The 25429-nt window shown below is 37.3% G+C and overlaps 1 protein-coding gene and 1 long non-coding RNA gene across 6 annotated transcripts in view; both read left to right on the forward strand.

Annotated features, from left to right (window-relative positions):
* Positions 1-12728, forward strand: part of LOC108697509 (collagen alpha-1(XIII) chain-like) — a 201843-nt gene extending 189115 nt beyond the window's left edge. For all 5 annotated transcript variants that reach the window (XM_041571115.1, XM_041571116.1, XM_041571117.1 and 2 more), the window contains 3 exons: positions 7621-7674; positions 9234-9287; positions 11411-12728. In XM_041571115.1, the coding sequence (XP_041427049.1) occupies positions 7621-7674; positions 9234-9287; positions 11411-11485 (183 nt within the window). In that variant the 3' untranslated portion in view covers positions 11486-12728. The remainder of the gene's footprint in view (positions 1-7620; positions 7675-9233; positions 9288-11410) is intronic.
* Positions 12729-15432: 2704 nt separating this feature from the next.
* Positions 15433-25209, forward strand: LOC108697510. Its single transcript, XR_001932441.2, has 3 exons — positions 15433-16495; positions 22517-22555; positions 24079-25209. It is a non-coding gene; the product is annotated as an uncharacterized LOC108697510 (long non-coding RNA).
* The last annotated feature ends 220 nt before the right edge of the window (positions 25210-25429 follow it).

Below are 25429 nucleotides of genomic sequence, written 5' to 3' on the forward strand. Positions count from 1 at the left end.
CTCTTGATCTTGCTAGGGAGCTTTTCCTAAAAAAATTGTTGTTGTGGGTGCCCCTCAAATTTAGGTTGTTGTTCCTGCTAATTTATACCTGAATAGTTCCATATTTACTGGCAATAGTCTCAGTAACTTTTCACCCCTTGATCATCAGGCAGTACATCTCTGGCTTCTTGTAATTGGATTATAATAACAAGGTTCTTGCAATCAAGGCTTAGGACTTTGGCATCTAACGGTGGACATACACCGGCTGTCTCATGTGGTATATGTCCATTCAGAACCTCACATGTTTATATTTCCATTGTTCTGTTTGTTCAGATGGACTGCCCAAATCATAGGTATAGCAGGAAGTAAAGAAGAGGTCAAGACCGACAATCCTTTATCTATCAGGATTGTAGGACTGTTAGTCCTAGTGGCCACTAGACTAGCTATACAAGCCCAGATAGTCAGGCAGTATGGTCTATATTGTCCAAACTGCCCGACCAAACCTTGGCATGTTCAGCCAGCTTTGAGCAAACTGAAACCCAAAGGGACATTAATGGGTTCTTTGTTGAAACAGTTAGGGTAAAGGGTGTCATTAATAGCAATAGAAAATGTTTGTTTTCACACATAATGATTATTAATAATAATTAGTATGAGTTTAGTTCTGTGTTGGCACAGCTGGTCTAACCCATAAATCCAGATTTTTCTCTTACTGTCATATACTGTTTGTTTGCCATATGCTATTGAATCACTGCTTGTCAACAGTTTTAGCATTGGTTATTTGGCTTATGAAGTTGAAAGCCAATGCAAATCACCAGACTGGGTCTGACGTCAATTGAGCTTGGGGCCAGTTCTGAAATCACCCCATTTGTTTTCATTTAGAATTATAAAATGTAGGTAAATATATTTTGCCAATTAGGACCTAGACAGGGAGTATTGTGTTTCCACTCCATATAATGGACTCACTCATCAAATCATTTGCTAAACAGCTCCATGGGTGGGAATATGTTTGCTGTTGTTGAGCAAAAGGTTGAAGGTCAAAAGAAAAAAGAGGCTGCTTAAAAACAGCTCAATCACTGGGAAAGGCAGTAGAACACTGTGATTACCTGTAAAAGTACCCTGAGAAACTAGAAGCATTTATTTATCTGATAGCACAACCTGCCTAGGTCCCTTGCCAGGGACATTAATATATATATGACTGCTTTAAATGTTCTCTCGCAAAGTTAATTTGTATGGCAAGATACACTGGCTTTTCAATGTTAGGGCCAGAAATTCACACATCTGTTTATGTATTGTTAGAAGGTACAGTTCTGCGTACATAAAAACATGCATACTTACTTGTACAACAAAAAGGTGTACAGATCAGGAGGTGAAAAGAGCAAAAAGCTGCAGTTTAATTATGGATATCATATCATGTAGTTACATAACAAATAGCTACAAATCACTAACAGTTGCAGAATATGGAATAAGCTGTATTTGGATAGTTGTTCTCTAAAGTAGATCATACACAAAGGTAGCAGCTATCCTTGTAAGCACCTTGTTTAATTGTCAGATAGGATGAGTTTGGTACTAAACACTAATTTGGCCTAGAAATGGAGGGGACTGATCACTTGGGGGCTGTGGGTGGGATCCCAAGTCATGGTAAATGGCAAGGCAGAGGTATACTACTGGATTGTGTAATAACATCTATGGCCAACATTAAGGAAATATCACACTGATCTGTATTGGGTACATTAAGGTGTTGTGTTTTTAAGTAGGCCAAAAACAGACCCGAATAGACTAACAATGACATTGCCTTTTAAGCACTCATGGCAGAACTTTTCAGACAATAGCTGTCTGAAAATCAGTGGTGGAACTACTGGGGGAGCAGGGGGTGTGAGTGGGCCTGGGCCCACACCCCCCTCAGGGCCCCCCCGGCAGCCCGTGCGCCACATATAATGCGGCCGTACGGAGGGGGCCGGGCCAGGCTGCGCGTCACGCACCAGGACCCTCCCCCTCTACTTACGCTACTGCTGAAAATGGCAATTATGCTGGTACAAACACAGTTGAAGGGGGTTACGTATCAAAATCCGAAAATTTCTCAGAATTTTCTGAAAACGTTTCCAACCAAATCCGCACAGATTTTTTCCCCTTATTTATAAATATATTTTGCCAAAAAATTCTTGTTTAGGAAAAAACTGAATATTGTGACTTTTTTGGATTTGACACCCACATACACTAACTTTTTTTGTATTTGACACCTAAATACCATGACTTTTTTGGATTTGACACAGGATACCTCAACTTTTTTGGAAACTGATAATCAGTGTATCTTCGGGACATCTGCCATTGACTTCTAAACTAACAATTTGATTTTAATAAATAACCCCCAAAATGTTAATCTACGGGGGGGTGGCTGTCTTGACTGCCTCACTGTCCCATGACTGGTGCGATCATCTATATCAGGGGCCAGCAACCTTTACAATCAAAAGAGCCATTTTGCCCCCTCTTCCACTAAAGAAAAATAGTTTGGAGCCGCAACATTTTTTTAATTTTAACTGTTACAACAACAGAATACAACAAACAGAAGTGCAGTGTATGTGTAGGCCTACTTTGAAATAAATTAAACACTGAATAGCCCTATTAAATGCTAGTGTTCTCATCTGTGACTTCTGTTTCTGAAGCTCCATGCTGATCTTCCTTCTCTTGTCTTGAGTGTGTGACCGCAATAAGGACCATGATGAATCATCTTGCTGCCGCTCGGTCTTGCCTGTCACTCCTGAGACGTCTATACAGCCCTCACAACTGCTGGCGGCTTCCTGAGTGTGCAACCGCGGTAAGCTTTGCACACTCAAGAAGCCGCCTGCAGGTGTGAGGGTGTATAGACAGGAAAGGCAAAGCCGCAAGACTGAGCCACAGCAAGCAGGCTGAAGAGCTGCATGAGGCTCCGGAGCTGCGGGTTGCCTACCCCTGATCTATATTATGCCACAGTAGTGGCAGAGTAGTTTAGTCCCATCTCTTCTCACAGCCTCACTATTAACACTGAAAATCATTGAGGAAGCTGTAATCCCATGTATTTTCACTTCTAGATGATTATCCCATCTGTTCTGTATTGCACATTTCCACGTGGTCCCCAGATAGTAGAGTGCTAGGCCTCCAATGAAACATATTCCCTCTATGTTTAGCTTATATGTTTATCTTATATGGTTCCTTTCATACAGCTTAAAGCAAAAATAAATATACCCATTTTCCATGCATTATTAATGTTCAATATGTAAACAAAACTGTCTGTGATTTCAAACGCTCCTTTTGTTACTGAGCAAGTATTCTCCTTGACAATCTATAGAACTGTACAACTGTGCAGCTAGAGATGCTGATCTACAGATGTATATGGAGAATTCCTGTGCACATGAAAACTTTAAAGCTGCTCCCACTTAAAGAAAGGTTCTGCATTTACACTACCTAGCCTGTCATATTTTACTCACTAATGGAAAATAAGAGAAACCCTGTATCTTTCCTTTGCCATCCTTAGTGACAAGCAAGACTTCAGGGACTTGCATGTCACATAAGCACTCGATAATTGAATATAAATGTAAAAGGTCAAAAATGTTATGACAGGTTATATACAAACTCTTCAATAACAGCTACAGGACCACAGGTAATTATTCTGACTACAGAGGTGCTGATGGCTACACATAGGAGTACTGCAGCTATAATTTATTCTGTGCCTTTTGCAGTCTGTCATTTAAAGCCTGTATATCAGTATAAAACAAATAAGGATGATTCAGAGCATTTTATCACCTGCTCAGGGAATTAGTAATTGCTCTTGGGGTGCAAACTACCTGGAATTGCACCATGTGTACCTTTAAGATATAGTTGCTGCATTTAAGAACACAATACGCATTGGATTCTGGTGAAACCACATGTGGATATGACCCAAAAGGCAGTGGCATACACAGAGTTTTCTCCTGTGTCCTAAAAATACAGATCACAGAAAAAACGTATCTGCTCAATACGTCATTGTTGCAGGAGCACTGACAGACATAGCATCCACATGTCAGTGTGCACACAGATTTCATTTCGAAAATGCAAAATTGATCCAGTATCCACCCAGTCCACAGCTATGCCCATCAGTGCTCCTGAATCAGAGTGGATTACCCTTATAAGACAGAGAACAAAATATTTACAATGCAAGCCCTTTATATTTAGTATCTTATAGTTGATCTCCTGGAATTATGCTGTGTGCCATAGCCTTTTGCATCTTCAAGATATGGCTACTGTATATAGAGACACACACTCACTGTTGAAAACATGCTAGTGGGTATGACTCCTCAATCCTTTCTGGTTGAATTAGGACAGTACACTTTGCCCATCCATATGTGTAGCCACTTTGGTTGGTCCTCCGTATAGTCAGTCATACCTGTTTTGATAGAAAAGGCAGTTTCTATTAACTAAATATGCCTATATTTATTTATGCTGATTGGTTTAAAAAGGATCACATATGCAGTTGAATCATGTTGACTTTTAGGGGCAGATTCACTAAGCTCGAGTGAAGGATTCGAATGAAAAATACTTCGAATTTCGAAGTATTTTTTGGGTACTTCGACCATCGAATTGGTTAAATTCGTTCGAATTCGATCGAAATCGAACGAAATCGAACGATTCGAACTAAAAATCGTTCGACTATTCGACCATTCGATAGTCGAAGTACTTGCCCTTTAAAAAAAACTTCGACCCCCTACTTCGGCAGCTAAAAGCTACCGAAGTCAATGTTAGCCTATGGGGAAGGTCCCCATAGGCTTGCTAACCTTTTTTTGATCGAAGGATTTTCGTTCGATCGTTGGATTAAAATCCTTCGAATCGTTCGATTCGAAGGGTTTAATCGTTTCGATCGGATGAAAAATCCTTCGATCGTTCGATCGAAGGATTAGCGCTAAATCCTTCGACTTCGATATTCGAAGTCGAAGGATTTCAATTCGAGGGTCGAATTTCGAAAGTATTTTTTACTTCGAAATTTGACCCTTAGTGAATCTGCCCCTTAGTATTGAATATCATCAAATCAGAACATAAAAACTGCAATGCTTTATTTGTGTTATGTGTTTGTGATTATAAGGCTTTATATATCAGACTATTTGTGTGTCAGTATGCCATGATTACAATGTCTGTCAGTAACCTTGCATTGTCAATTTAAACCATGTTTGTTGGGGAATTTTGTGTGTTGTATGTCTTTAGTCAATGCTTCACTCACGTCTCCCCCTCACTGTTCTCCTCCCTCCATTTTCCTCCCTATTCCATGTCTATTCAAACTCTACCCTGCTGTGCAGGGTGCATCAGGTTTAGACGGCAAACATGGCCCACGGGTGAGTTCTATCTCCATTAACCCAAGAAACCTTTTTCCTCTTACCTTGTTTTGTCCTGTCTGCTCTCTATTTTAGCCTGTTTCTCCTCCCCCCCCAAAAAAATCTTTGAATATTAGCTTCTTCTATAAGCAATCAATTTTAGTTTCTTGCTAAATCTATTGGCATTGGGAAATGAAGTCACAGCATATCATTATTTCTAGTTCTGTGCGTCTAACAGATGTCAATCTGCAAAATGCAATGTATGCCAGTGTGTACCAGCTTGCTAGGGTTGTCATATTAAATTATGTATAACTAGTTCTTAGATATCAGATTTCAGCAGCAGAAAATCTGTTTGGCAAAACATCTAAAGTGAATTCTCTAAAAAATAGTTTACATGTCCCCTTTTTAAAGTAGAAGGGTATTTAATTGGGGGTGTCAAACGTTAGGCAGCCCAAGTGATTATATATACTTACCTCACACCCTGGGCCGGTGCTCCTATCAGGGGTTCTTCCAGTAAGCACCACAGAGCGATTTCTTCAAATTTCCCGGGGCAGACGCAGAAGAACGAAACAGGCAGCTTCTTTGTTAAAGTTTGGCTTTCCGCCGAGCACGGTCCCAGGGTGTGAGGTAAGTATATACAATCACTTGGGGTGCCTAACGTTTAGGCACCCCCAAGTAAAGAGCACATTTCCTTCTCATTTAATGACAAATTATATTTATATTAAATAAATAAATATACTTATAAAGTAATATACGAGGTATCATCTACGCTGTTTAATCATGGTTCCAACGATTTCTTTTAATGGTTAAAATAATTTAAAGTTAAGGTTAGTTAAAAAGTGTTTAACTAGAAAAACATTTTCTGATGAGTTTATAGCTTATCTATCTACAGTAAATATTGTACTGAGAATACTCGTATGACAGCTTTTTTTTACAGTATTTAGAGATGGAGCGATATAAGTGTCAGTATAACTTATTTGTCAGCTTCTTAACAGTATTTACAGCGTGTAAGTGTGTCCATAATAAACCGTATAAACCATGGCCAAAAATCATCATATCAATAATTAGCAATCAGGAAGTATTCAGTGTCCACCCTGTCCATGTAGTTTAAGATTAGCCATAGTGCCAAAGGATGAACATGCTTTATTAAAGTGATTTATGTTATGATTACTTTCTTAATTAATTCAGCCTAGTCCAAAATGTATATTATTTAATCTGAAATAATTGTAGATCATTTTAATTAAGGGTCTACCCTTCTAAAGCACTACAAGCGCTATAAAAAGGTATTTACAGTAGTATTTTGGTTAGTGTTATTTTATTTTTGAATCCCAACTTCGACCTAAAAATCTCTTAGCCTTGCACTATATAATACCATTTCGAACTGTCAGTATACTAGAAGATTTTTTTTTAATGTTTTTGTTTTAAGTTATTAGTGAATAGTTATTTTCCCATACTTCAGGCCTGGAGCGCTCATCACCTAATAAGGTGAAAGTGTATGAGCATAGATGGCATAATACTGTTAGCTTCATGTGCCTAGTCAGTCCTTCACAGGCAGCCATGTTTCTTGCATGAATGTTATTTTAGTCAGCCCCCATGAAAACAGAGAGACTCAAGCGCCTGACAAGACTCTGGGAGAAATGGTTAATAACTCAAAAATAATTAAGACATAAAGCATATGCATTTATATATCCTTAATAGGAGCACATCTGTAAAACAGTGAACTACAGTATCTCTACGAACTGGAGTTAATAACTACTGTCACAGCCTCTAAACCATATGAATTATGTGTACAATAAAACAAGGTTACCTATTGAACTTCTAGATTGAGGGGAACCATTAAAATCAAGGATGAATGTGCCCCACCATGTTTATGGCTATGAATGCATCCATTTCTGCAGCATGGAAATTTCCAAAATGCATGCTATGCTACCATCTTGAAATGATGCAATTTCTTCTTCTTTTTTTTTTTTATCAAGATTTAATTTGTACTGATTACGTTGCTTAAATACACAACTAAACCAAAGTTTCTTTAGTATGCTACCCTTTTCAGCTTTGAGTAGACAGCAGGACAGTTTCAGAAGCAGATTTTCTGGACTGAGTATGATCATTTAATTGATATTAATGTTCTGTATTTTAAGCACATAATAAAATACAAGTAATTACGTTTTGCAAATTTGTTTAGACTCAAAGCTGAAAAACTATAACTGGCCAAATATAACGTGACTGTCTGCAAAACTGGACTGCTCTTCAACTTGCTTGTTTCTCAGTTTTCAAAAGCTTGATAAGAAAACTATTTTTTGAGATTTTTTTCTCAATTATAAACTAGGGGATCCCTGGACCAACCGGTGTTCCAGGACCAGCCGGACCAAAAGGGGAGAGGGTAAGTATTTGTTGTAAATGCAAGACATTGCTATAGGTTTCTGAGACTTTAACAGTCCAAACAACTTATGTCCATGTGAAATTGATTCTTTTATTTGTAGTCTTACAAAACAGGTCAAAACTAGGGATGCACCGAATCCAGGATTTGTATCGGGATTCGGCCAGGATTCGGCCTTTTTCAGCAGGATACGGAGGGAAATAAAACATTTTTCCTCTTCCCACCCCTAATTTGCATATGCAAATTATGATGCGGTTTGGTATTCGGCCAAATCTTTCACTAAGGATTCGGGGGTTCAGCCGAATTCAAAATAGTGGATTTGGTGCATCCCTAGTTTTGAAAAAACACATGGTATCACTTCCCACCACCCCCTTATCAGGAATTGGAAGGATCCCTGCTCTCTGGAGTGTATGTAGAAGAGTAGTTATTGACTTCTGGGGTTCATTCGCCACCGATTCAAGATCTCACACTAGTCAACCTTCAGGCTGGGTTACCAAGAATGTCTTGATGAGCTAACAGGAAAATCTCACAGGCTGTCTAACTTGGTCTCCTTAGGTGGTCAGCCACACAATTTGAAAACCACAGATGAAAAGATATGAGGTCACTGTGGAGTGGACACAGAGATACCACAATGGTGCACAAATCATGTGCCTCTGCTAATTTTAAAATAAACATGTTATAATCATGTTATAATCTAGCTGGTTGAAGTTTAACTGTTGTATTTGAAAAGTATGAATAACTTGTTACTTAAAGGGGTGGTTCACCTTTAAGTAAACATTTAGTATGTTATAGAATGGCCAATTATAAGCAGCTTTTCAATTGGTCTTCATAAAATTTTTTTTATAGTTTTTGAATTATTTAACATTTTTCTTCTGATTCTTTCCAGCTTTCATATGGGGGTCACTGACCCCATCTAACAACAAATGCTCTGTAAGGCTACACATTTTTTGCTATTGCTACTTTTTATTACTCATCTTTCTATTCAGGGCCTCTCCTATTAATATCCCAGTCTCTTATTCAAATCAATGCATGGTTGCTAGGGTAGTTTGGACCCTAGCAATCATATAATAAAAACCTAAAAAATATAAATGAAAACCAATTGTCTCAGAATATCACTCTCTACATCATACTAAAAGTTAACTCAAAAGTGAACAACCCCTTTAAGGCTATACACTATAAGATCCACTTGCTTGGTGAGGTTGCCAAATAAACAGATGTTTCCACCACCAAAGGTGGGCGATATTGAGCTAATCTGAATGACTGACCCTAGGACCAAACAATTGAATTCCAATTATGGGAATCGGTGCTAACCAACGAGGACCACATTAACTAGCTGATGTGGTCTTCAACCCAGAGGGAAAATCAAACCTGCCCAATTTATACTAATCAATTTTTATCCGTCAGGGAGGCCTGTCTCAGGACCCCATATCGGGAAGATAAACTGCCAAAGTATTCTAAAAGACTCAGTGTAATGAATGCAGCTCCAGATAGAATCTTGAGTTTCTCTGTGTTATACCTAATCATTATAATAAGTGCAGACCTGTAATGTTTTGTTTTTGTAGGGTAATAAAGGAGATCCTGGAGTTACGGGGCCAATTGGACCATCAGGGCTTCCTGTAAGTGAATTGTTTAGTGGATTTTCAGGTTTAACAGGGGGGATGTCTCAAATATGAACAGTAGGTATTAATAATCAACAAAATATTTTTCCTTTATTTGTTTGAATCTCATCTTTAAGATATTAATCAACTTGCCACTTCTTGTTACAAATTAATTCACTGAACGCAAAGAGAGCACAAAAACAAAGCTATGGTCTGAAGGGTATTTGTAAATTCTTGTAGTTTCCTTTTCTAGATGTATAATGCATGTATAATGCAGCATATAAAAATGTACTGAATATTTACATTTGAATAAGTGAAAGCAGAAACCATGACCACAGCAAGAAACCTATTTCATCACATGGTGCACCTTTGCTTCGAAAGATAAATCATAGAATAGGCCATATCTTGGATCTCTAAGGTCAAATGATGACTTTTTATGAGAGGCTTAATTATGGTTTCCTAAATGTGAAATGAGAAATGGTTATATATTAAACTCATTGCATCTTTCCTAAAAGGACCTTATACCAGACCTCAGACCCCACAGAGGTCCACACACAACTGCAGCCATATATAATAGAAATTTTCATTTCATTCACACATTTCTTTTTTTATCTACTTTTTTCATGTGATATTCATTCACATGGGTTTTCTTTAATAAAATGTATTTATGGTGTAGTTTTTATTTCTAAATAAAACTGCAGATAATTTACTCTATCATGTAAAATTTCATTCCTCACCTAACAATTATATTTAGTTGTAATATTGTTGTGTAATATTGTTGTGTAGGCAGCCATCTCAGGTTATTTTGCCTGGTGAAGTGCTTTTAGAAAGAGCCAGCATTTCGTGATGGAACTGCTTTAAGACAGGCTATTGTTTCTTCTACTCAATGTAACTGAAGGTGTTGCAGTGGAACATGGATTTATACTATTGAGTGCATGGATTTATACTATTGAGTGCATCGGTAACCCGATAACTGCTGTTATCGGGTTAGCTTCCCATTGTTCTGCTGATGGGTTGCTGGAGGGGAAGGGAGGGGGTGATATCACTCCAACTAGCTGTGCAGCATTAAAGAGTGACTGAAGTTTATCTGAACACAAGTCACATGACTGGGGGCACCTGGGAAACTGACAATATGTCTAGCCCCATGTCAGATTTAAAAATTAAATTTAAAAAAAAAATCTGTTTGCTCTTTTGAAAAAACGGATTTCAGTGCAGAAGTCTGCTGGTGCAGCACTTTTTTCCCATGACAGTATCCCCTTAACTATATAAGACTTTTAGCATCCTAATGGTGTTTAAATATATTAGTTTGAATAGTGTTGTTTTACATGTTGTGGACTGGTATATTTTGTATACAGCATGTTCGATGCCTGGCTTACATTAAAATGATTGTTATCCAATATCTATGGAGGACCAATTTCAGCAAAAGGGCCTCCAGTTGGACAACAATGAACTAGAGACTCAAGGTATTTGCAGTGGCCCTCTGATTATATAAAGTTCAGGGTAGATTTTAAGGGTAGTAATAAAATGAGTATTTCTGTCTTTATGATTTACTGAGCAGGGTAAAGGTATGAAAAATGTAGAAACATACTCAGATATGTAACTGTAGAGCAGTACTTTGGTCAGGCCTTTAACACTTGACTAGGGTACAGATCAGTGCCAGGTCAGGCCGACCAGGTGCCCTATATAGCACGGGCGGTCCAGTCTGGTGCCTCTCCCCCCAGCTTTGCACCCTATTTCACTCCAAATTTCATACTAATTGACTTTCAGGCTTTGGCCCCCTTACACTGCCCCATGACCCCCAGTTGAGCCAGCCCCACAGTTTGGAAAGCAGACCCTGCAACATACTGTATGTTTATCCAAAATATCTTATTCCCAAAAGAATGGGGGGAATGGGGCTACGATGATTGCTGTGGGGCCCAGTAAACACTGGTTACACAGCCTTACAGTTTTAGTGCACCATCCTTAAATATCTAGTGGGACAAAAAGAAAAAAAATCTTTCCATGCTGGCCAGAAATTAGCTTTCAGTACTTTCCACAAGGTGGCACCATTAAGCTGGTGAGTTGGCATGGTATTCTGCAGAGTCATAATATTTTGTTTTTTCATTTTACTTTACTGTTTATATAGTAAATATGTTTTTCAGGGTTTACATGGACCACCTGGTGAGAAGGGAAGTCGGGTAAGAATAAAAGCTTTACAACTAAATCTTTCCTACTAACCCTTGTGTGATTAGGTGGAATGATTAATATTAAAATGTATTTTTTAGAGTGCCAACATATTTTGCAGTGCTATAATGATTAATATTTATTTACAGTACTTGTGTCTGCAGTCTATACACTTATATATTCTTGCCATCTTTCCAAAAATTCCCTTACTTTTCTACTCTTCAGTCATGAAAGTTTACAACATTTCACAACAACTAAATTTTCTCTTATAAATACACTCGTGCACTTGGCTTATTGAACAACATCTTCATCAGTATTGTAATGGAATAGGGGGAAGCAATCTGTCACTCTTTAGCTGTTGTTAAACTATAGCCGCTCAATAGCTAGAGAGTTTGGGATTGTTCTCTGGGACAGACTGTTCTTGAATGGGGTGGAATTGTGTGTTTGTGTGAATGCAACTAGCTTGTGTGTGGTTTGCTCTTTCCTCATTTTACTGTTGTGCACACTTGTGTTGTTTTACTATAAAAGGGAAGTGTAAACCAATCCAGCGCATGTTTAACTCATTACAAATCTAGATTTGTAAAACTTTCATTTCTAATCATTCCACCTATAAGATGTTAACTTTTATTTTCTTACTAATATCTTTGTATAGAAAACAATTAACCAAATTTGCATATTTCAGTTGAGCTCTATGTCCTTCTTGATCCAGGGAATCAGAAGATCCCATACCCATCTACTAAATATAAGATATATACCCAAATGTAAAAGCAGTGGCTATTTTCCTATGGATATTAAACATATAGTCAATGGCTATTCTGTACATCTATCATTATTTATGTTATCCATGGACTCCAGATGGAAACAAATTGACCCTTGCAGTCTTATTAAAATAAAATAGTTTTTGTCTTGGCATTAGCAAATAGCTTTTAGGCTGAGCTTTTGCATGTTTTAGTAACTGCCTTTGGTGTCTTCATTTTTTCTTCCATTTAAACAAAAAGGAAAGAGTGTCCAAATAGCAAATGCCTGTGGAAGGTGTTGTTGCTGTGAGGGTCTATGGGAAATGTTCTAGCTGCAGCAAATACAATATGCTTTAATGCAAAACAAAAAAAAACATTGTTCTATTATTATATGCTTATGTAAGCTTCCGACAATGACCATATTGAGTCCCATATAGAGTTGCTGCAATAAGATGATACTCTGCTTAGCTCAGTAAAAGCAAGTGGGATCCCCATGGGTTGAACTGTATTCACTGGAAAAAAAAATCAGAGGAAAGTCCATGGCCCCAAAAAATATGTACCATTGCAGATTTACTAAAGGGCGAAGTGCCTGTCGCTATCGAAAATTCACTAGAAATCTCATCCACAGGGACATCGCCAATTTACTAACAAACATAGACGACAATTCGCTAGCGAAAGAGATGCTAGAGCAGTTTCATTCCCTATCGCCAGGTGAATTTTTGTTCAAGCGAACGATCGTTACTTTGCAAATTCACTTAAGTGCGAATTTTACAGAACGTTACCTCTTTCACTAGAGTTTCCTTCGCCACCATAGACCTTGAGAACTGATAAGATGAAGCTACATCCTCCTCAATCTTATGTCAGCGACATCATATCATGTATGCCAGAAAGTCATAAAAGTTGTAAACGTTTTTTCATTTTTTAAAGCGGGATTGCCTTCAAAAGTCCTAACTATTAAAGAGTTTTGTGTTGACATTTTTTTCCCAACCATTTGAGGGGCATACCATATTTGTTTTAAGGTGGGTTCATGTCTAGGGCATTAGAGGATCTCTTTTGTATTTATTATGGTTCCTTGGACATTTGTAATAAAAGGTGGCCACTTCAAGCATTTGCACCAACATCTCTAATAAAGACATCCACGTCCATACGACCTATATGTACAACCCCTATTGACCTAAGCATAAGAGTACTAACAAAGTTTTGCTAGGCAGAAATTAACGTTGTGAAAGATCGTTATGAAATGATTAGGGATGCACCGAATCCACTATTTTGGATTCGGCCGAACCCCCGAATCCTTTGTGAAAGATTCGGCCTAATACCGAACCGAATCCGAACCCTAATTTGCATATGCAAATTAGGGGTGGGAAGGGGAAAACATTTTTTACTTCCTCGTTTTCTGACAAAAAGTCACGTGATTTCCCTCCCGCCCCTAATTTGCATATGCAAATTAGGGTTCGGATTCGGTTCGGCCAGGCAGAAGGATTTGGCCGAATCCTGCTGAAAAAGGCCGAATCCTGGCCGAATCCCGAACCGAATCCTGGATTGGGTGCATCCCTAGAAATGATTGCGCTGACGAATTAACGCTAGTGAAACTTCACCAGTGTTTTGGTGCCCAGACGCAACTTCGCATTTTACTGAATTAACGTAACGATAGCGAATTTTCATCTGGCAAAGTGGTGTGAAGTTTGTTGGATCGTTCGCTGGTAAAAATTCGCCCTTTAGTGAATTTGGCCCTAAGTGAATTTCTTAACTTGTTATTCAAGTAAATGTTATGAAGAAACTCTTTATTCAAAAAGCTCTGCTTTACAAGAAGGCCAGCTTCCTTTGCCTCCATTATAATAAAATATTTCACATTTTTTTAAAAATAAATTCCCTTTTCTCTGTAATATTGAAATGGTACCTTGTACTTTATCCCAAGATATAATTAATCCTTATTGGAGATAAAACAATCCTATTGGGTTTATTTAATATTTAAATGATTTTTAGTAGATTTAAGGTATGATAGTCCAATTATGAAAAAATTCCTTTGTCCGTAGAGTCTTAGGCCCATAGCATTCTGGATAGCAGGTCCCATATCTGTATTAGGGAATGGGATAACTATTGGGGCAACAGGAAAAGGTTCTGGGACTCAGCCATTTTAAGGTGTACGCTGAGTTCTAAAAATGGAAATATTTTCTTTTTCAGACTAGGGAAATCTACTGTTGCTATCTTTCTAGCAACTGCTCTCATGGAGAAAACATGAAATATGACAAATGAAATGCTTCAAAATCAATTTTCATTCATTCCAAGGCAGTGACTTGTTAAATCATTTATACCACTTATCATCATTGGATTAGATCCAGATGAGAAAAGTTGTGCAATTTAATCGAGCCCTAAGTTTGCCTTCCTGAGAGGGCGTTATGTGAAACAATGTGGTTTGCTGTGCCAGTGTGGTCAAGAGGCAGAGATCACTAACTGAATCATGCTCATATGTAACTTGTGCAATACAATCTTACTCCATTTCCTCCTTGTCACATATATTTTGTGTGTGTTTGGTTTTTGCTTTCTACAGGTCCACCTTTGTCCCTTTATTCTATCCTTAACTTGTGCCTTTTTCCCAGGTCTTTCCTCCTTCTTCCAGTTTTTCTCCTGGATTATCCATTGTTGAAACATCTTATCCTTGGTTTTACTCCCTTGCTTTCCACCTTCTCCAATTCATTTCTTTTGCAAACCTACATTTGATTAAATTTTCTAATAAAAGTTTTACTGTCTAACCTTCAACCAGACACTATATAAAATTGTCTCTCAAAACAATTAATAAAATCCCATCATGCTAACACAAATTTTATAATTAAGTGTCTTTCTTACCCATAAAAGCAAATATGATTTGATTTCTTATAAAAATATTATATGCATTATATAGGCCATGGCCAGTAAGACTTCCATATATCCATGTTGTATATACATGTTATTTTTAAATGATTAATATATAGAAATTTCACTTAAAAGTTGTGTTGTCATGCTATACCTGTATAATGCTAACATGTTATATACAATGTTATTTTATTAATTACCTTAAAATACTCAATGCAATATTTCCTAATAATTGATGCATTGGGGTATATTTATCAAAGAGTGAAGTTAAAGATCGCCACAGTGTGAAATCCAGCCACACTCCATTGCTATGGGATTTTTAAAAGAGTATTTATCAATGGGTGAAAGTGAACGATCATCCTTTGATAAATACACATTTCAAAATGTTGATAATTAATATACATTAATATAACTCAATGTCTCCCAGTTGGTTGGATGTTCTAATTACTCCAAGTATTTAATAATTGTTTACATTTACTTCACATTACATTACACTTATATTATAATACTGTACTTTCTTCGGAAAAGCAAACATAAAAATTTTATGTGACAACATAGAAAATAGTTTCAGTTCTGTTACAGGTGAAGATTTATGGACAAATTATAGGGACCATGAAATAGTTTCACATATTTTCACCTCTTAGAGATCCATCCTTAGGATTTTAGCTAGGGGTTAACCAAAATAAACATGGCTTCACCTCTGTGATAGTAGTAGGTCACTCCATGTTCTAAATAGTCCTTATTTCTGACCCTTGGGGCCCACAGAAACTAATTTTCTTCAATGGTTTATTATAGATGAGGGTCAGATACCCCAGAATCCTACAGGTTTTATTTGTCCTCCTCCTGAACATATAAGGGTATTTACTTCTACCTGTAATCTAAAAATAAGAGTGCTATATGTTGAAGGAACATCCTGTGCATTTAGAATGGAGGCTTTTTGGTTTACCTTATGGCAACTGGTATTATTTTTATTTGTTACAAAATGATTTGCCATTTCATGAGCATATTTTGTAAAAAAGCTTCTTAGTTTGGCAAAGCATAGAATTTTATGCTCCACCTGTAATAGAATTGAACTTGGTATATATTGTAATTGCATTTTCAACAATCCCAGAACGTAATCTAAGAAAATATAGCTCACCCTCACTGCTATTCCCTACTAGTTCCTGATTGGCTCACTGGAGGGAACTCTACTTTACAGGAAACACTAATGCCCCCTCTTCTTTACATATAAATACTTCTTTTCTATTTCACTTTCTTTACACAGTTACTGATATATGAATGACTAAAAGTAGTATGTTTTCCTTGATAGCTCTCTTAAATAATATTTAGTTGGATGATCCTTCACATTATTATATCTTTTTTCTTGAACTGAATTATTATTTGCAGGGGGAAAGGGGGAAGAAAGGCTCTAGGGGTCCTAAAGGGGATAAGGGAGACCAAGGAGCGCCTGGATTAGATGCACCCTGCCCGTTGGTATGTTTGATGATTTTTACAATGTATTTTATTTAGGACTTGAGGATGGGAAGAACAATAGATGAACTGTTTTAATTATTTAATTCTATTACAGTGATAACTGTCCATTAATAAGTAATATTTGGCAAGACTCATTTACCGTAGGGGGCTTCAGCAGACGGAAAAGCATAGAGTTAATGGGTTTGCCACGAAGATTACTCCCAATATCTGTGACCATGTTACCTCAGGAGTTCTTAAAGCTGAGAATGTTTTCTCTTCCTCAACAATGGAAAAAAAACCATCAGGTGACATGGTAGTCAGACTAGCAAAGTTGTGGGACACCATCCATTAAAAACACAATTATATTTTGACTATGATTGTATTTTCTTTTCATTTGTTGCGATTCTCTACTTGCAAGACAATAGACCCATAAATATAGCTAGAATATTAGCTGCTTCTATATACCCTCTGGTTGCTATTGGTCTGTTTTATCTTGCTTTCTACATTAGCATCCTTTCACCATTTCTTTTTACTTGCCAATCTTTAGCTCTTATACTGCCTTACACACAATTTCAAACATTTCTTATAAAAGTATAGAATTCAAAGCGTTAAAATTATTCTAATGAAAACTATATGTAAAATGAAGGTGTCCTGCAGTTTTGCCATACTAGGACTATCATGAAATTCCAGTGACAGTAAATAGTATCTCCTGAAATAATCGAAATAGTTGATTTTATAAACAGGGACAACGAAGTTTAAAAGGCGACAAAGGTGAACCGGGGTTACCAGGGCTGGACGGGCTGGATGCCCCTTGCCCATTGGTATGACTTTAATTTCCCTTTTCCTGCATGCTTTGTACTGTGTTCTACTGTTTGTCCTTGCTTGATGTCATTAACATGCACCATGTTCATGCCATGGACATAACTGGGTTAATTTTGTGTGTACCCCCAGACTTACAAAGGGTTCTTAAACTTTCTGGAAATCTACACTTGTTCCTTCCTATAATATATAATATACTAAATCATTAAAATCTGCCTTCTATGACCTTTTTCATTACACAGTAATTTATAGTAGCCTTTAATGATACCACATGTATATATATATAATGTACTGGAGCAGGTCACTAAATTTACTATAAACAAAACAGTGCACCCTATAAGAAACTCCAGCTGGACGAACTGCAATGAGTTGCAACTTACTTACCAGGGACATCCCTGATGTCCCTAATAAAGATTTTAAAGAAAAGATAATTTAAAAGTAACTGTCTATGTAGACAAAGGGGCAAATTTACTTAAGGTTGAATATCGAGGGTTAATTAACCCTATATATTCGACTGGCGAAGTCGAAGGATTTAGCGCTATTCGTTCGATTGAACGATCGAAGGATTTTAATCCATCGATCGAACGATTTTTGTGCAACCAAAAAAAGATAGATAGCCTATGGGGACCTTTCCCACAGGCTAACCTTGACTTCGGTAGCTTTCAGGTGGCAAACTAGGGGGAAGAAGAGACAGTACTTAGACTATCGAATGGTCGAATAGTCGAGCGATTTTTAGTTTGAATCGTTTGATTCAAAGTTGAAGTAGCCCATTCAATGGTCGAAGTAGCCAAAAAAACATTCGAAATTCAAAGTTTTTTTCTCTGTTCCTTCACTCAACCTAAGTTAAAATTGTTTGCATTAATGGTCCCACTATACCTGGGTGTGAAAATGGTGTACACTTCATTCCCAGGGATGGGAATGGATGGATAACTAGCTAGTTAGTGCTTCTTTCTGAACATTTTTCATCATACTCTAATGAAACTTCACAAAACTATAGAAATGATATGGTTCAATTAATTTGTGTGACACTAATTATGACATAATTTACTGTTAATATATATTTTTTACCTACAATAATAATGAAATATATAATTACATAAATAAAAAACACACTTTAATATGAATATAACCAAAATGTGCATGTATTATAAAACTCACTGCCCAGTTCCTGTAACCACTGAACTCAGGGCCTGTCAAACGGTGTTATATGTATTTCCTTTTCTTTTAATCAGCCTTTAACAAATTCTACTTTGTTAGCACATCTTCCCTTTTTTTCTTCATAACATTTACCCACTTACCCTTTTTAAAAAAGAAGGAAAGTCTTTTTGCATTTGGTGGTGCCAAATGTTAGGCACCCCCAAGTGATTGTATTTACTTACCTGAAACCCTGGGCTGATGCTCCTATCAGCAGAACTGCACCCGCCCAGGGTTATACCAGTGAGCACCATGGAGCGATCCTCTTCTGGATTATTCTTTCGTCAAACTTCCCGGGGCAGACGCATGTGCAGTAGAATGAAATAGCTGACTTTTTAGTTAAAGTTCGGCTTTTCTCTCCACTGTGCATGCGCCGAAGAAAGAGGAAGACCGTAGTGCTCATTGGTATAACCCTGGGCCGGTGCAGTTTTCTACTGATAGGAGCACCGGCCCAGAGTTTCAGGTAAGTCAATACAATCACTTGGGGGTGACATTTGGCACCCCCAAGTGCAAGAACACTTTCCTTCTCCTTTAAAGCCGATTACAATAACCTTGGCAAAAACCCTAAAACAGGGGAAAAAAATAAACCTGCTTGTCTATAAATCTGTTAGTAAGGTAAGCTAAAAGAAAACTTTAAAACCACAAATATTTACTCCGACGCTGATGTTTCAAGCGTGGATCACAAGGGGGTGGGGGGGGGGCAGAATCGGGTTGCTGCTGATCGCCCCTGGTCTGTGTACTTCACAAAACACTTTCCTCCACTATAGAGTCACATGTTGGAGGTAACTTAGGCTTCATGCACACTACTGAATTTTATCAGATTTCACTTGGTTAGACTAATAGAGCCTAGAACTAGTTGGACATTGCTTGTATACACAACTTTGAGCAAAAGATCAATAACTAGATGAACAAAATCGCATGAATTTCTAAAAAAAGGATAATAACCACAAGGTCCAGGTGCACCAGCCCCACTCCATAATAAATGATGCGGTCATGTTATCTCTGCTGTCCTAATGCGCAGTCAACAATGGTGAATTGAAAATTGACATGTATCATTCTGACAGTCCCATAGTTATACTATTGATTGATCCACCAGTTCTCATGTGAGACTGTAGAAAATTGGTTGCCTTGTGGGGGTTGAGAAAAAGGGTAAAAATTATTTGAGCTGACCTACCATTTTATCCACAATTGTACATTTAGGCCATTACATTATAATGCACAAACGCATTGGCCATTTCTTTTAAATGAAAACAAAAGAGAAGAATTTTAGCCATGTATACATATGGAGAAATTTACTAAAGGGCAAAGTGGCTAACGCTGGCGAAAATTCCCCAGCTTGACATCATTTCGGCACTTTGCCGATTTACTAACGGTAGCTGGTGTAATTTTGCCAAGGAGATAGACTCTGGCGCAACTTCGCACTCTAACGCCAGGCTAATTTTCGGTCTGGCGAAAGAGTGTTACTACGCAAATTCACTGAGTTTTTGATTTTACTGACCGTTACCTCTATTGCCAGACTTGCCTTCGCCACCTCAGACCAGGCGAAGTGCAATAGAGTAGATAGGAGTTCCTCAAAAAAAAGTTGAACATTTTTCTAAGTCCCAAAAAACGCTGGCATTTTTTCCTATTTAAAGGGTGATAGACTGAGAAAGATCTTAAACTTTTTTTTGGAGTACCCTCCTTCCCTCCAACTTTATATTATTTTATTAAGGTTCCCTGGCCTTGTGTAGTGTAATGTATTTGCTGCAGCATTGCTGCAGGAACCCTGTGCGCAACTTCGGATTTTCGTGAATTAGCATTGTCCAGGCGAATTTACACCTGGCGAAGTGTTGCGTTGTGCGCAAAGCCAGCGCTGGCGAATTTTCGCTGGTTAGTGAATTTGCCCCTTAGGGGGTGTGTAGGGTGTACTGCATTCTGGCCTATTTTACTGTGCACAAAGTAACAGCTAAACTCAGGGTTTATAGCTGTAGACAGATGTGCTGCTGCATAAAAAGGTTTATCTATAACAAGGGCATTTTGTTGCATTTAGTGTTATACTTTACGTGGACACTATCATTTAACAAATAAAAAAAATCTAGAAGCAAAGGGAAATTTAACACATGTATTCCATTGACACATGCTGTTCTTTAATATATGATCTAACTGTGTTCCCCAGCTGTCCTTAGGAATCACAGCAGTGCAGGCATTCATACTATCCTCATAGGAGCAGCAATAGATCAATATGTGGATTAATCATGCATCAGTGTAGCTGATCAATTCACTAGTGCTCCGCTGTATCTATTCTCAGTGCACATGCTGCTCAGTATTAGCCACCACTGCTTCCCATTGTGTCATGGCAAAGGATTGTACAATACTTTAGTCAATCTTTCTTCTGTCTAAAACACACAAATCAATGTCTCTGGGCACCATACACTAAACAGCATACGTCCAATGCAATATAGTTCATATATTTTGGATTTATTTTATTTGGTTTTATGTTTTTTTTCTCTCCTTTTTTTGGCTTTAGAATTTTCATGTATTTATTCTTAAAGAAATATGGTCTGTGGTTTTGTAAGATTTCAAAATTAACTAGGCATGCAGCTTATATTACTTCATTGCTATTATGGTACTTTGTCTTATACTGCCAGCAGACACTATTTAACGGGCTAGGATTGTCATACCCTTTAAATATATTGTTCTGTTTTGGTACTGGCACTGTGATTATGTTTTACTTGCAGCATGCATTTTTAAAGGTGGTCTGCAATTAAGCTTCACTTACTATTTAGGAGCCCTAGGATTTGACTAGGGCTCCTAAAACATGCTTTTCTGAAAACAGTGAATACAGATGATTTTATGCTTATTAAGGCCGCTTTTGTGTAACATTGCAATGAACAGTATGATCTATCTAAATGAGGCATAGGCATGTGGGTTGTTAAAGGGGCTACTAACTGAGGCTTAGCAAGGTAATTATTTGATGTATAGTGGATGAGCAGCAAATAATGACTAACTGAGGTATAGCAGGGTGAGCTGTGCAGTAAAACTAACTAAAGAATAGCAGAGTGGTCAATACAGAGCAACTGGCTGATTCATAGCTTGGTGGGCAATGAGATATAATGAGATATAAGAGTGACTGAGGATTGGAAGGCTAAGGGCTAGTTAACAGTCGTTTGAACAGTAGGGGCTTATAGAGGTGTTTGATAATTAAGTTAACTTTTAATATGTTATAGAATGCCTAATTCTAAGCAACTTCTCAACTAGTCTTCATTATTTATTTTTTATAGTTTTTGAATAATTGGCCTTTTTCTTCTGATTCTTTCTAGCTATCAAAGAGGGTCATTGACCCCATATGAAAACAAATGCTCTGTAAGGCTACATATTTATTGTTATTGCTACATTTTCTTACTCGTTTTCTATTTAGGCCTTCCCTTATTCATATTCCAGTCTCTTGTTGAAACAAGGGCATGGTTGCTAGGGTAATTTGGACCCTAGCAACCAAAAAAGCTGCAAACTGCAAATTGTAGAGCAGTTGAATAAAAAGTGTAAATAACTCAAAAACCACAGATAATGAAAAAAAATTAAAACCCAATTGCATATTGTCTCATAATTTCACTCTCTACATCGTACTAAAAGTTATTTTAATGGTGAACAACATCTTTATAGAGTGAGATATATCACAAAAGCGATTGTGAATCAGGTGATACAACCTGTTGAAGGGGTTTGTGAAATTGCAGTTACAGACAATGCTGATTTTGGAAGACATTTATAAAAGGACATTATAAAAGTAATAGACATTAATAAATTGCATTAGACAAAAATGGAAAACAAATGAAATGTAACTCTGACAGGTCCACTGTATTTGTTTTAGAGGAAAAGTGGATATAATAATGTTTTCCACAAACCATCAAATTGATCATCTGTTTCATTGCAAAAATGTATGCACAATGTATTGGCAGTGCATATGAATAAGAAATGCATTGCAATATATGCATTTCTGAGTGCATAATATACCTAATTTGCAGCAGTATTATAAGAAATCTTTTTTTCCCATAGGGAGAAGACGGTTTACCAGTACAGGGCTGCTGGAACAAGGTAATTTACCAATGAGGCTGTTATTCGGATAGGATAATCAGTAATCCCATTTAGCGTGTATATTTTATTAAAAATGGCAGCTAATATGGATACTGATAATACTTGTAGTATTTCATAGTTTTCATGATAGAGTTATCAATTATTGATTACCCTTCTCTGACGTCCATGATGGCGCTTCCATGTCATTAGATATTTTAAGCCCATTAAACATCAGGCTGTGACTTAAGCTAAAATAAAATAATTATATGGGTGATGGCTTGATGTTTACCATTAACATAAACATGCTAGAATACTTGAGACTAGTGCATAAAGCCTTGTGCAGTATTTAAAGGATATCAAATAATTGATGTTAATTGACAGAGCAGCCACTGCTTAGCCATGTACGTCTGTAGTCCCCCTGTGCTGTGTGCCTCCAGGGGGCAAATTAATTTACCTTCAAAGTTGAAGGTAAGTTTGAAGCAAGCCCTATCTACTCTATTGCACTTCGCCTGGTCTGAGGTGGTGAAGGCAAGTCTGGTGCAAGAGGTAACGTTCAGTAAAATGCGCTGGTTAGTGAATTAGCGTAGTTATGTCCCTTCACCATAGCACAACTTCGCCTGGCGTAAGGGTGCAAAGTAGCGCTAGAGTAGGTCCACTTTGCTAGCGAATTTACGCCAGCACCCGTTAGTAAATCGGCAAAGTAACGAAATGACGTCACCCTGGTGAATTTTCGCTAGCGTTAGCCACTTTGCCCTTTAGTAAATTTGCCCCCAGGACTTGCCTTTTAAGCCAAGAAATAAAAAAGAACCATCACCCACTCCCTCCTTAGCTGTCAGATTTATCATCTATGTGGGAATGCAATTAAAATAGCAAGCATTACTTAAAGTGGCGTTTTTAGCAAATGTTTAGCGCTTCTTGCTATGAAAACAAAATTTGCTGGCGAATATTATATTGTGCATTATCGCTAAGCAAAGGTTATTGTTAACATCTGCTCTGGAGTTTCATTAATTATTTTGTCCCAAAAAAACGATTTGCGATTGAGACAATTTGTTACATACACTGAGAATATGCACAACAGTCGTTTGGTCGCAAACTTTGCGAAGAAGTTGTTGAGGTCTTTAATCTGTCAAAAAGGACGTAAACATAGTCGCCAATGTATATATAAGGTATCTGAATTTTTTTTTTCCTTAACAACACATATTATTTTCCCCCATAAATAAGCTGAAAGGTGACAGTTTTACACTTATACAAAATGTACCTTGCAAAAGTGCTAATAAGAGCACTCTGAGTAAGCCGGAAATTCAAAGGGTGGTGCATATTTAAGTGGATGAAAAAATGCAAATTGTAGGCTGTTCTGAGCATGATATTGCTGAATTATGTGCATATGCAGATATTGCCTGGTATTACATCTGGTAATATTGGCATTGCTTTCCAATTGAATTTTACTCGCAGTTAATGAATGAGACACAGTGGGGTATGGCCTTTCTCATTTGCCTACTACTGGTTAAACTGCTAAACTAACCTTGGTTTGTTTTCTTTTGCAGTGATCGTTTCTAACCTGGGATTGTCCTGTGTGTTTGTACATAGAATATTTATTTTTATACAGTGTCACATAAATGGAAAAAAAATACCAAACTTTATGCATTTTTGTACAAAAACACCTAAAACTGTTTTTGTTTCATTGGACCAATTGTGTATTTTTGTACTTGCTTTTATAATATTTGTGAAAAATATGCTGCTGTATTTGCATGATATTTGTGCACAATTATTAAATAACGCTTTTTAAGTTATTGTACTTTGGTGCCAAACCTTCATCAGAAAAAATGACAGACAAATTCCAGGGTATAATGTTAAATAAAATGAGTTCCCCATCTCCACAGTTTAATAATTATTAAAGGGACTTTTGTAACTAGTTCCTAGGTAATCAATATAATTAACAGTACTGCTCTGTAGCCAAAAAAATGCTTTGCTACAGGTATGGAATCCATTATCAGGAAACCCATTATCCAGAAACCTCTGACAAATTGAAGGACAATCTCTTTCATCTCCCTTTAGAGCCCATATCAATTAAATAAGTTTTTTTTATGATATAGGAAACAGTAACAGTTGCACTGCCCACTCTTCCTCTCACCACTTAACATAGTGGTGCTAACCATAAACATAGAAATTTTAAGAATGATCCTGGGCTTCCTTCCCAGAATCCTTTCTGCTTTGCATATGAATGAGGACGTATCTCCTAAACCAAAATGCTTTTCTACAATGGAACCAGACAGTCCTTAATGCCAAAATGAGCATTTAAGTATTTTGTCAACAAGGTCTGTCACTGTTTCATGTGCATTCAAGATGGTGCTTGCCATTCGACAGCATAGGTCGCGGTGACAGACAGACAGAGAGGGGTTTTATGTCTGCTGCTGTTCTCTACCTGAGGCAGTGACAGCCAAAATGCCCTAGTTACAGTGTTCCAAACTACAGAAAACCTCTTATCCGGAACTTTTTCATCCCAAGAATTCCTGATAACAGATCCCTTGCCTCAAGTAGTTGTGAATGGCTCTTTAAGATCTTGTTGAGATATAGGGCAGCAACTTATCCTTTTCAGGTGGTCAGTATAAAGTTCGTAATGGCACCTTAAAGGGATACTGTCATCATAATTTTCAAATAAAGAGTGTTTACTTATACTTGAAAGCTCATTTTGTATAAAGTATGGTAGTATGGGGGAGTAAAGATCTTATCTTTAGATTCTGAGGCAATTGTGTTTTCTAGTCTTCATGTTAATTGTCAATTAGTCCTGTTTTTCTAAAAAACACAATAGTATGTCTCAAAGTAGAAACAATATGCTCACAACACTCAAGTATAATAAGCCTTTATTTAAAAGGCATGTTTCCAGCAATGCTTGCT

This window comes from Xenopus laevis, chromosome 7S (genome assembly GCF_017654675.1).
Source record: "Xenopus laevis strain J_2021 chromosome 7S, Xenopus_laevis_v10.1, whole genome shotgun sequence".
In the NCBI taxonomy this organism is placed as follows: Eukaryota; Metazoa; Chordata; class Amphibia; order Anura; family Pipidae; genus Xenopus; species Xenopus laevis.